At 29.8% G+C, this 14,382-nt stretch overlaps 1 protein-coding gene across 1 annotated transcript; it reads right to left on the bottom strand.

The window, feature by feature from the left end:
* Positions 1-1,093: 1,093 nt before the first annotated feature.
* LOC137825183 (uncharacterized) lies at positions 1,094-3,998 on the bottom strand. The gene is made up of 11 exons (XM_068630858.2): positions 3,834-3,998; positions 3,452-3,719; positions 3,264-3,351; positions 3,050-3,170; positions 2,907-2,944; positions 2,625-2,757; positions 2,351-2,421; positions 2,126-2,246; positions 1,881-1,994; positions 1,659-1,736; positions 1,094-1,111 (listed from the first exon to the last, which is right to left on the bottom strand). Exons 1-11 carry the CDS (start codon positions 3,996-3,998, stop codon positions 1,094-1,096), a joined length of 1,215 nt encoding a protein of 404 aa, XP_068486959.2.
* Positions 3,999-14,382: the final 10,384 nt, after the last annotated feature.

Here is a 14,382-nt window from a genome sequence, read left to right as displayed (position 1 = left end):
AATGTTAAGGACTGATTATAATGTTGCTTCTGTTTTGATAAGTTGTCGAGAAATGAAATTGTGCTCCAACTTTTCTTCAAAACAACGAAAGATGTAAATTTTTAGAACCAACAAATCAACTTATGGAGTTCTATTTCCAATCAAGAACCCCTTTTCGTGCTAAGTTCAATGTTGTAAACATATTCAAGATGTATGAAGAAAATACAACCATAAAAGAGAAACAAACCATAACAATGATCGAGATTGTGCATGGAAAAGAAAAAAGTATGGTAAGGAGTTGTTCGCCAAACCAGAACTATAAAGCTCTCATTTTTCCTGCACATCAATATCTAATTTTTCTTCAACATCAAATATAATAAAGACTTGTCGAGTTTGAATCATGTGTTGCATGTCATGAAAAGTGAAGAAAAGATAGAAACTAAGAGAATGAATACTCGTACTCATCTTCAAAAGAGTCCCTATGTTTGAATACACCAATAACTTTGTTTCTATATTTTACACTGCAAAATTTCCCATACACATAATAAGCATTCATACACCACTTATTTAATATAATTATTTTTTATTCCTTATTTAATTATTTATTATTTATTTAATTATTATTATTGATTCCCAATATTTACGATACTTATATTTATATATACTTACATATACTGATATATATATATATATATACTATATATTTATATATATAATTAAACTTATTATTATTATTGTTATTATATATATTATTATTATTAATTGATATAAAAGAAAGACTTAACATAAGATATTGCAACATCTGGATTGTACAAAATCAAAGTCTAAACTACATTACGTTACGATATTACAATATAATTACATTATTATAACTACAATAATATACACTAAATTGTTTGAAGTACAAATTACAATATTACAATCATATTATTACAATATAAATAATTTAAACACTCAATAAAGTTACAATACTATATATTAAATTGTCTGAAGTACAAAATTCATTGAATACATTGACAGTGCAAATGATGCTTAACTCTTCCTGCATTCCCTGCAAATCAAGTTATTAAATTCAACTATATAACAATGTAATGTATGTTTCTAATATTGATGCTTAACTTTCCTGCCTTCCCTGCAAATCAAGTTACTCAATTCAATTATATCACAGAAGTCTGAACAGAATGAAACAATTATGTAAATATAATAAATACAAATATTCTGCAGATGTAGAAACAAAATGTGATGCTTATACTTGACAAAAAAAATAATTGTTCATGACCTACGACCAAACATAACCATTCGACAACCTTAATCCAAATTACAGAACACCGGTAACTTACGGTAATAAAATTCCATGGTCTTTACATATTACAAATTGAAGAAAGTGTCTAATGAAAAAACACAAAATCAGAAAATAATTAATTTCTCAATCTTAATATTTTTTTTTTGAAAATCTTCAAAGGAAGATTACCCTCTTTCATCTGCAATATTGGGGGATTCTGTTTTATGTGTTGTCACAGTTACGCTACCATTTCCAAGGTCAATTGTTTGAGATCCAGAATCGGTACATTCAGTAGAAAATTGTCAACAAATCCTGTTACACAAATAATTTAAAAAAATATATATATTACATGGTAAATAAGTTGGAACAAACTTCTTTGGCATCTAAACTGATTTACCTCTGTAATTTTCACACATGTACCATCACTGAGAGGATTTTTTCCTTTGAAATGTTTTCCATTTTGTACATATAAGTCCTTCAAAAACAGAAAATGTGGATTAAAACTAAGTGTACGTATAAGTAAATTGACACAAATGTAAATACAAAATAATAAAATACTTTCAATTGACTTACTGCCTCCTTCTATGAAAGTCTGAATAATTTGATCTACAAAACAAACCATGTTAACTCTAAAAGATTGCTCAAATCGAATGTCTTGATCATTTCTTGAGTCAACCTTGAATACAAATGATTTATCCAACAGATCTACAAACTCTTTCGGAAGATTGTCGGTCTGAATAAAGAAAAAATAGAATTTTAATGTATAATATAATTAAAATGTATATTATAAATAGGTATAAATATAAACATAAATAATTAAATAAAATTATGATATCAAAGTTAAGTGCTTTTCAAAGTTAAGACCTTATCATGGCTTTCAAATATTTCAGCACATGAGTTGCTTAAGAGCGAGTTTGCTTCCCTGTCGAAAAGAATAAACGTGGTTGAATCTGTTTCATCAACAACACGTAGTTTAATCTTATACCTGAAATACATATAAATATAATTTTGATTTTTATGTTAGAACTTGATCTCTTACAACAACAATTTTACAACTCTAAAAAAAATATTTATGAAAATAAGTACTACCTGAGAGAAACCTTCATCACATGCTTGTTACACTTCCCACAAAAGAACATCTTTGAATCTGAGTACACTGCCTTATTACAAACTCAGTCAGTGTACCACCAGTCATCGTAGTCGACAACATGCTTGATGATGCCCAATATAATGAATGTGTTTACTTGTAACAATTGTTATGTGTTAACAAACATATCCCTAACACTATGTAAGCATTTGTCTATGTAAAAGATTGGTTAATTACTTAATGTAAAATATATGACAGTAATTTTCACAGTATTACCTCTCTGCACTCCTTGAGCCCTTCGATCGTGTTCCTAGGAGTGAGATGAAGGAACTCATCTTCTAAACTATGTTTAGAAGCTTCAGAAAGCTGATTTAGTCCCTGAGAAGGTGATTCACTACTTGAACACATCCTGCACCATACACAATATAGGTATCAGTTCTACCTATAATCTTAAATAAGATCATAACATCATGTCCTACATTTGTAAATATCACGTAAGTAAAGAGACAACCTTTTTTTCAAAGCAAGTGCGACTTCAGTATTCAAATTAAATTGTACCTTGGTACAATCAATGCAGTTTTGGGCATAAACCTTATCTAAACATACAAAACAAAGAAAACATAAAATATAATATTATGATATCTAATACATTCTTTATGTTGAGAAATCCATATCAAATATCAATCATTTACTTTGTATACCTTGAAAACCTTGACTTTGGCGAACTCAATACTTACAACAACATTTTGTACTTCGCCAGATGACAGAAACACATTCAACTCGTCCACATAGTTTCCAAAAAGCGTGCATTCAATACGGAAACTATTTACAAAACACATTAGTTACACACTACTTAAAAGCAATTCTTAGTATTAAAATTTACAATAAACTTAAAAAGAAAATTAGCCATCACACTCTAAGGAGATGACATTTAGTTTTGTCTTCCGTCCATCTTTTTGCAACTCTCTTTCCGTTCTAACTCCTGTCAACACTCCTATAATATCTACATGGTAGAAAAAATTGTAATAACAAATTAAATCCTTATAAGAATGTAGTGAGTTCAATTACTTCAATGGGAATGTTAAGTCAAACTTTCAACAAACCCACTAAGTAGTTAGTATCAAAACCAGGAGCAGAAATAAAAGAAAGAGGGATGTATTCAGGAGGAGATTCTGGTACTAGCTGTGCAGGAATTGAAATTATCTTTATTCCAAACAAGAAACTGATTTTATACAGATGGTGTGTGGTTCTGTAGGAACCACCGTTGGCTGCAACACTGAATGATTGAACATAATACACACTGCCATAAAAAATCTGACTTTGAAATTTATAGATAAGTGTTCTTCTAATCAATCCATGTATTCTAAGACCCTGGAATATAATACAACATAAATCATTATAACAAAAAACAAATATGTAAGGATACTGTTCTACCAAAAAGAAAAATGTAATTGAACAAAGTACTGTAAGTCAATGTAGTATAACCTCTTTATCTTGCAAAATCAACTCCATCGAAAATGGAATTTTGGATTTAGCAAGATCAGTAACAAACCACAAACATATAACTCTAACAATGATGCTCCAATTGTCTTTTGCAAGAGTAACATTGATAACAGAATGTATCTGATTATGAACTTGCAATTTGGACATGATCTTTTGTTACGTGAACCACAATGTAAATGTCAATGTGAATATGACCACAAATTAAACAACAGAAAATACCACACTATAGTATACACCCAAGAGAAACCCATAACTCCTAAATTATCTGAAGTTGGATGAACATACCTATCAACATATATATATATATATATATATATATATATATATAAGTAACATTTAATATTTTGTTTAAAATTTCACATTACAGATTTTTAACATTTAAATTAAATTTAAACATTAATTGAATAATTAAATGCATAGTGTGCAAAATATCTTTGATAGTGCAACATATTAATATGCTGAGTATGTTTTCACCAAAACGTTATCCTTGGTTTTAGCATAGTTTTGGAAACATTGAAAGTCAACTTTGCACTCGTCTCTAAATTTACATAAAATAGGAAAAATGCATTTTAAATAATAAAAGGAGTATTTATGAAGCATAACATAAATAACAAAAAATTATTAAAAAAAACAGAAGACGAATTTTAATATTAATTAGAATATTTAACTAAATATTAATTAATGAGGTAAATAAATAAATTATCTATTAATTATTTTATAACAAATAATAAATAATAACAAATATAAATAGATCATAAATAAAATAAAATACCTGTCATTTACCTTTTTGAGGTGTGGTACGATACATAATTCTTGTTGTTGCTAAGTATTGTATTATATTATAAAAAAACAACATTGCACATGTGAGTGTGTTAAAAAATTAATCCCTTTTCTATGCTTTCAGATTGCGAGGAGGACTTACAAAATCTATTATCAGGGTTTTAGCAAAGTCAAACATAAGAATCTATAACATAGGCTTTACAGGCGCGCCAAAGTAGACACAGTTTTTGTAGCCTTACAGACTTATAACCTTTTTAAAGACAATTATAGGTATATTTACAAAGCAAATGTTGGATTTAGAGTATACGAATTTATATGAAAAAGAAGAGGTTTCAACATTAAAAGCAACATAATTACAAAATACTACCTCGCCTTACCTTTTTTCTACAAAACATGTAAGGAAAACAAAATACTAATAAACGTTATGAATGAATGATGAACACATACTATTGTACTATTATAATAAGCAGAAAATTGTTAAATTAAATACGGTAATATAACATTGTATTTCGCAAACCACCATTTCTTAACTGTTCACACCACTAATAAAACCCTCATATCAATCAGGCTCATCCCAATATGAGCCTAAAAAATTAATTTGTTACCTTCATGAAGTTTATGGAAATCACAAAATTCTTTTCATCCACAACCAAATTTAACAAATGCTTTCGGACGTGGGCATATCAGAATTTTGCACTTCACTTGCCTCGTATGTCCATGAAGGACAATATACTTTAACTTGTTGCTCCGAATGTAGTTGGCAAAATCAAGAGGAAGATCCTAAAAACAGACAAATAAGTGTATAAATAAATTAATAAAATAGTGTAAAAAATGCCCTAAAAAATTACCAGATGGCTTGAATGGCACAAATATTTTGATAGTTTGATAGTGAAATGAACATACGGACCATGAATGATAGGGCACCGATTTTGGATACTATCATAAAATTGTATAAGATAAAGGGCCCGATTTCCCTTGAACAAAGTAATATTAAAAAAGTTGTTTCCTACATAACGAAAAAATACAAAATGATCGCCTTCAAGACCATAAAATTCATAGAATTCAACCATCCTCCACATATCTCAGAATGCACAAATCCATATTATATTTAACATGTCTATGACCTTTGTTATCCACCAAGAACCAATTTGGACCAAGTTCAGAGGCAAACTCAAAAGCACGATCAACAAAAGTATGATCCTTTTTCAAAAGAAAGAACATGTTAGATTTTGGTAAATAATAATGTTGAATAAACCAAATATAGAAAACAACATACCTCGTTTAAAAGGCTCATGGTCTGGAAACTTCTCTTCGTTTCCATTGTTAAAATCTCATCCAAATTTGGTATTTGTGGTACTATCGAAAGATTAGTCATAAGCATAACAAAGGAAAACGATAAATCATAATAATAAATATAATGGATATATCTATGCTAGATATATACATAAGAGATAATATATATGTATAATATATAATATATAATAGATATAATATATATAATACATAATAATAATAATAGAAATCAAGATAGTTTATAGTTGATAATTAAAGATATTTTCTTATTATTATTATTATTATTATTGATAGTTGATAATTTAAAATAAAGAAATCAAGATATTCAGATTAGGATATTATTATGAAGACGTCAATGGAGTTTTCTTGGAGAATGCAAACGGCAAAGTCAGAGTGCATGGAAAATGACAAAGACATTTAATATTCAGGAGAAACAAATCTGGAAGCAACAAATATACTCCGATATACATAATAAATATTAAATATTGTATTAAGTCTTAACTTATTATTCTATTATAATAAATATAATTATATTATTGCTATTATTGAAAACCAAAAATAAACATTATGATTTCTTAACTCCATTATTATTATTATTGAAAGTTCATAATTAAAAATAAATAAAACAGGAAATACGCCTGCATAAGTTCATGATGAAGAGCATGTAGAGACGTCAATGGAGTTTTCTTGGAGAATGCAAACGACGAAGTCAAAATGCATGGGAAATGTGAGAGAGAGTATAGGTATGTCAGATGGTAATTAATGGTATGGTAATAAACAATAATATAATAATACTAACACATATATACATAATAAATATTAAATATTAAATATTGTATTAATGAATACCATTGAGAATCCTAGATATAAATATGTCAAAGGACTTTTTTCTTGGACAATGAAAAACATGCCACTTTAGAAAATACCTTAAAACAGATGGAAAACAAAAAATGTTTCAAAGTTGGATAAAATGTAAAATGACATGAAAGAAGAAAACATATCACACACTAAACTTAAAAAATGTATTTCAGAACTTCAAAGAAATAATAATAATGTAGAAAATGATAGAATACAAATAGAAAAAAATACACTTTATTGGTGTATTAAATGAACAAATGACAAACACTAATTACAAATGTAGAAAATAATTTTATTTTGAAAGAGAAATGCCAATAAGGAAATAACAAAAGAGGACAAATCTACGCAAACAACATATTTTGATTTCAGTAAATGCCTTAAAAGAGTTGGAAAGCAAAAATGTCTTTAAAAATTGGATCAAAACTGAAATGGCATGAAAGAAAAAAACATATCACAATGGAAACCATAAAAATGTATTTGAGAACATCAAAGAAATCAAAAGAATGTGGAAAACAAAATGATACAGTTGGAAAAAAAAATACACTTTATTGGCGTATTAAATAAACAAACCCCAAACCCTAATTACAAATTTAGGAGATAATTTTACTTTGAAAGAGAAATGTGAAAAAGCCAATAACATAAATTAAAAGATGAAGAGATAAAAAAAGAATGCAACAATTGCTTTAGGTGCAAAAAGGATGATAAAGCACTTTACTTGAAGAGTAAATGGAGGAATCATGGAAAAAGATGAAGTATAAAAGAATAAAAAGGGAACAAAATATAACCTATTTCGTTGCATGACTTTGATTCTGGACGAAAGCAGGATTACTGGAGGTGGTTTTCCATAAAAGAAGAACACAACAACAAAAAAGAATAGAAATGCAACAAAAGAACATAATAGGTAATGTTTTTCTGCAAAAGTGGGCCTTTAAAAACGGTTTCAAATGCTATGCAAGAGTAGTGATTATAAACTTCAAAATGAGACACTTATAATGAAAATAATAAGAATGGAAAACTTATAGTAAAGCGGGAAACTTTTAAATTTTGGCTTCATTTATTAACAATTTTCAAGTGGTCATTTATTAACAATTTTACGAAAAAGTATAATTTTGTATAAGTCGTATTATGCAAGAGTAGTGATTATAAACTTCAAAATGAGACAATTATAATGAAAATAATGAGAATGAGAAACTTATAGTAAAACAGGAAACTTTTTTAATTTTGGCTTCATTTGTTAACAATTTTCAAGTGGTCATTTATTAACAATTTTACGAAAAAATATAATTTTGTATAAGTCGTATAAAGTTCATTTATTCATTTATAATTAAAATTAAAAATTATTCTATTTTATTAATTGTTCATGAATGAAATAACTGCATTTTCGTTATCATTTAGTTGTGATGTTTACTCCCCTTTAATATGTAATATGTATTTTTGTTTTTAATTTATTAACTAAAATTTAGTATGAATATTCAGGGCTCCAATTTTTAATGGAAAGGAGTGAGTAAAGTTTAAATAAATTCACAACACTTTTAAAATTAAATTAAAATAGAAATAAGAAAATACAACTTACATATTAAATGAAAATTACATTAGATTTAATTTATATTTCCATTCGGCAACATTTGAATTGTACATTTGAATGAAAAAAATCCTAAATGAAACAAAGCTAGTCTTATCAGCAACCGAGTTTGTTCCTTTGCCGAAGCCAATACTCTAAGATGGGGTGCTTATTCTGCTAACATGCAATTTGAAATAATAATGTGTGTTTCTATATGGAAACATGCATATGGAGTTGAACACAACGAATTATGCCAAGTAATGATAAATCTAAAATTAATCAATAAAACCAACAAAAAAACTATAATAAAATTGATACAGTAAATAACCAAAAATAAGGGAAAACATTGTTTAAGTAAAAATTAAATATAACCGCAAATATATATATGATTCGTCCCTGACCACAATGACTCGAATGTGATTAGAGGGCTTCTCAGTATCACATTCAAAATACATTTTGTCACCTTATCGAAGAACATGTAATGCACAAAATTCCCTCCAACCACTACCCAATTCTACACATCCCATTTCCCATTGATCGATTAAAACATCGCATGTGAACTGCTTTAAAGGACCATGCAGAACAACAGTATTGAACACCCGTGAGCAAATAAATGTGCCAAACGGAGGAGGAAGTTCCTACACAGATTGTCAATTAAAGAATTCTAATTAAAAAGTGACCAAGTTATAAACATGATGCAAATAAACCATATCAGAAATTTGTTAGCAAGATAACTATCACCAGGAAAGGTCCATGGCATTGGTAGAGAGTGGTGTTTATTGTGAAATGATGGAATGGTCCGTCAGATAGCGGTAGAGCACGATTAATGGCATTCATAAAAGCTAAAACAAAAGATTATGTAAATTTTCTTTGTAAACAGTAATATGAAAGCAATTCCCACCAACATAATGAAAAATTATACGATGATGATGTTAAAATTCATAATAATGTACTAAATTTGACCACCCATCGCTAATAATCGGACACAAAAAATTCATGTTGTAGGTGACATAATGTACTGCGCCATTACTGTCTTGAAGAATTCACAACGCACAAAGTTGGGTTGCAAACTCTGTGCCAAAAGCACGATCCATAAAAGCAATATCCTTAAAAAAAATTAATAAAAGTCTATGATTAATGCTGAAAATATTTCAAAGAACAGTAATGGTAGTTAACTTAAAACCTATACAAAACATACGTCATCGCAAATGTTCATGGAGAAAAAACATCCCTTGGTTGGCCTTCTTATTATTTCAGCCCAATCTGAATCTAAATTTGATTCTGCATGTTCTGAAGAAGAAAAAAAACATTACAAAAAATGGATTCATATGATTAGGCATGATAACCAAGAACATAAAAAAATGATATGGATGCACCTTGAAAAAAAAATGGTAGAATAATAACCTGTTCTTCCAAAAAGACCAGAGTTGAAAACTTTGCTCAGAAACTGTAACAATAGCGAAAATGCAAAAAAAATAAAAATAAATTTGCCAAACAATCTGAAGAGGTATGATATAGATGCACCAAAATATCTTAAAAAAATGATTAAATAATTAGCTTTTCTTTGAAAAAGTTAAAAGTTGATAGCTCTCCTCAGAAACTCGAAGAACCGAGAAGAAGATAAGAAACAAAAAACGAAGAACATCAAAATAACTGCAGAAAACACAAAATATCTAAAATAATGATTAAATAATTACATGTTCTTTAAAAAAGTTAAAGTTGGAAGCTTTCCACAGAAACCCAAAGAATAGAGAAGAAGATAAGAAACAGAAAACGAAGAACATTAAAATAACTGCAGAAAACGCAAAATATCTAAAACAAATGATTTAATAATTACTTGTTCTTTGAAAAAGTTAAAAGTTGTGAGTTTTCCTCAGAAACCCGAAGAAAAGAGAAGACAAACTAACCTTTTATTCGGAAGAATGAAAGACAAAATGAGAAATGAAATGGTTTCTGTTTATGAAAACTTATATAACCTTAGAAAGCCATTTTCAAATTCAAAAATTGCGTCAAGTGAAACATACCTAAAAGTAGATATCTACGGTGTTGGTAAGGCAATGACTAGAAGCTGTGCAGTGGCCAAATCGGTGAAAGTAAAGGAGAGTAAGTTGAGATTTTTGGAGGGAATGGAGAAGGGAATGCTTTTGGAGACGTAGGAAATGAAGAGGTTAAGAGGATTGGGGGTGTATATCACATAAACGTGGCTTCGTTTGGTTGCGCCATTTGTCAGCGTTTGATTGGTTCCTTCCTTCAGATTTTCTACATTTGGTAAACTGTTTTTGAATATTTTTTGGCTGATTTTCCTGTGAGTGACACGTGGCAAATGTTACCCTGTGAGTGGGTTCCATTTGTATTATTTATAGATACGCTTAGAAAATGAGTGTGCCTTAAGAAGTCCACAAGTGCTTTTAAGCCTCACTTAGAATTAGTGTCTTAGTGCCTTTTCGAAGTTTAACTTTCTTTTTAAGAAAAAATAATTGGAGTTTCCATTAAGGAAGACAGGTGAAAAATAACTGAGGGAACTCTAGCTAGGAAAGACTTGGTACTTAAGTAGTCTTAGTGACTCACCTCTCTTTCCTAGGAGTGAACTTGAAAATACTTTGACCTTTCAACCGTCTTGTAAATTGTTGATTTCAAACAAATAAAAATAAAATTAGTGCTAAAGAAACATTCTTGTAAGAGTTCAAAACCATGTTTGCCTCAATACATGCAAAATGAAGAAAAATCTAGGAGCAAACATCATAAGGAGTATAGGTGTAGAAGAAATCCTGACTTTTATGAGAAATCTGAGAGAGTTTTTGTATCAACTTCACAGACTTCAACAAAGAGGTAGAACTGTAGAAGAATATAGACAGAAAATAGGGTTACTTATGTTGAGGGCAGGATTAAGAGAAGAGCCTAGAAAAACCATTGATAGATTCAAAAGTGGTCTAAACCTTGAAATCCGGGATAGGGTTGAACTTTTTCCTTTTAATTACTTTAAAGATTTAGACGAAATAGTTCAACAATGTGTTAGGATAGAACACCGAATTACAAAAAGGACTACCTCTAGGGAAGACTATCTTAATACATCATATTCCAAGAGAGAGTTTAAGAGGGAGGATTACCCCTCCAAATCTAGGTATGAAGGGTCACAATAGGATGAAAGGAAAAGAAAAATAGAAAAGTCTTTTTCTGAAGCTGAATCAGATATTGATAAAATTTTCCCTTCAATTACAAAACCTTACGAGGATGTGCTGGAAGAAAAATCTATGTCTGAAGCTGAACCAGATATAGATATAAATTGTTCATCCATAGAAAATACAGATGAATGTTTGATTGAAAAGGAAGAAGAAGAGGAAATCCACAAAGAAGAAGAGTCTTTTATGACACCCCCTGCAAGCATAACTGAGAAAGAATCCTTAAAGGGGGATTACAATACTTTGAATTCTTCTTCACAAAAATCTCAAAAACCACACTTTGTGATGTTGTTGCCTAGCTTGGGCAATAAAAAACACAAAGTGATGAAAAATATTTTTGAAAATGCCTTATGTTTTTCTTTAAAAAAATTATAAAAATAAAAGACCTTATTTATGTTATATTTTCTTTTCTTTTAATAAAGAAAATTATCTCATATTTGTTTCATGTCTATTACAGATTGACATTTGATCTAGGAGGAAAATAAAAAATAAACAGAGGCTGCTATCATTGAGCATCATTCAGATCTGAGGACAAATCCTTTTCAAGAGAGAGGGAATGATGAAAACCATATGCTCTCTAAGAAGATAGACGATGATCGAGACTTACTAAACAATTGTAAAGTCTTTTTCTTCTTCTTAGCCTTGTAAAAATTGTATAAAGTAGTTAGGAAGTTTTGAGCTTTGTATTTCGGGCCAAAGTAGGGAAGGATGTAAATAGAAAAGAAACTAGAGTGTAAAATAGTAAAAGAGGAGTGCAAATAGAAATGCAGGCAAAAAAGGCATGAGACTACACATATCTTCTCCTCAATGGAGAGGATTTGCATTAATAAGGTGGTAACACTTGTCACACTTTCATTTGAGATGTTTTGAGAGACTTTCTTCTATAAATAGGAGTCTATTGTGTTGGGTTTAATAGTGCCAAAGTTCAAGAGGGGGGGTGAATTGACCTTTTAAAACTTCTTCGCAGAAACAGTGTTTAACCCAGTTTTACAGAAAATAAATCGATTTATGTAAAAATGAACAGATTTATTTCAGCACTGTTTTTGTTTGAAAAACTTTTAATACAGCAAGATTAATCACAAGATTATGTAATGAAAATTTTCAGTAGCACACACACAAATATCAGATTTGAAAAACAGTGAAACACAAAACTGCAAGCTTCAATTTCAAACAAGTGATTAAGGTTCAATTGATAGCATGCTAATTGAGTGATCTTTGCACACAAGCTGTTCCAGTGGCCTTTAACAGACTATGAATGTTCTTCTTGATGTTAAGCAATTTTCCAGAAATTAAGAACACTTAATCACAGAACAGCAAGCTTCAACTTTTAGCAATTCGTTTAAGGTTCAATTAATGATATTGACAGTTTCTTGATCAGCCTATCACAGTCAATCTGTTCCAATGGTTTTAGCAGATTATGTATGTTCTTATCAGATTACAACAGCTTTTTCAGAAATCAAGAACAGTATGCACAGTGCCCAGAAAGAACAGATTTATTTTCAATTGAACAGATTTATTTCTTTGCTGTTTTATCAATTATACAGAAACGAAATTGCAGAGTGAGGGAGAGAATGAACACAAACAATTATACTGGTTCACTCAACCTGAGCTACATCCAGTCTTCACCAACAACAGGTGGAATTCACTAACACACAGTACAATCAAGTACACTTCCCACTGTTCTTGAAACCTACAAGAACTTAGGTACTCTTGCTGAAAAAACCTATTTCAGCACTCATACACACACATCCACTCTCCAAGAACACCTATCAAGAAGAGGATTCAACCAAACTTTTACAAGTAATAAGAAGTGAAACGACTACACCTGATTGAGGTAACAAAGATCTGCCTTAAACCAGTAGGCAAGATTGCTAGAACAGTAGCAGCACCTCACACCAAGCTTTTGGAACCAAACCAAGAACAAGCACTTTTTGATTTTTGAAATCTTTGAAGAACAAATGCTAATCCTTGAAAACACTTAACTCTCTGCTGTCAAAACTTGTTTTTTTGCAAATGTATAAACTGTTTGAATCGTTATTAAACTCAGAAACAAGTTTGCATTTTATAGACAGCCAGCTTATAACAGAATTTTGAAAAACAGTTAAAGCTGTTATAAAATGAACAGATTGAAAATAAAATAAACTGATTTATTTTCAAAAGCAGTTAGAGAATCTGTTAAGTGAGGAGACTTAGTCAACCATTCTGGTGCTGAGATAAAACTGAAAAAACGTTTAAGTATGATATGGCACCAGAGGCAAAAAAGAATCTATTCATTTACAGATGAACAGATTTATTTTTCAAAACGAAAACAGAGGAAGTTTAACTATTTGAAACTCAGTCGTTTTGAAAAGAAGAAGACTTAGTCAAAATACCTGATGCACAAAATCAAATTTTTACAAGACTTTTAGCCAAGGCATCAGTGAAGAAAATGAATCTGTTTATTTAGAAAAGAACAGATTTATTTTTATGCAGTAAAACGTGTTTTTGTGTAAAACATGTGAAAAACAGTTTTAGAAAACTTATGCTTGTTCTTAACACATGGCCAGTGGTTATGAGGTGAGTTACTCAGCAAAAAGCTACTCTTAGACAACCTCTAAGCACTAACTAAGACATTCTTAAAGCAAAGCACAAATACATGGAAAGTACATAAATGTCTTCATCAAACACAACATACAAGTCTTCATCAAACACAATCTTGAAGGGGCAGCAACCATCTTCAACAATCTCCCCCTGTTTGATGGAGACAAATCCCCATAGCTAAACCTCATAGCTTTGTTGCTTTAAGCACTTGTACTGCACCAGATTTTAAACCAAAATAGCACCTGCACTGCACCAGATTTTAAACCAGAAAAAACAGCAG

The sequence above is a fragment of the Phaseolus vulgaris genome, chromosome 8, assembly GCF_051622355.1.
Source record: "Phaseolus vulgaris cultivar YP4 chromosome 8, ASM5162235v1, whole genome shotgun sequence".
NCBI classification, from domain to species: Eukaryota; Viridiplantae; Streptophyta; class Magnoliopsida; order Fabales; family Fabaceae; genus Phaseolus; species Phaseolus vulgaris.
Note: the sequence above shows the minus strand (reverse complement) of the source record. Positions and strands in the feature narration are given on the sequence as shown.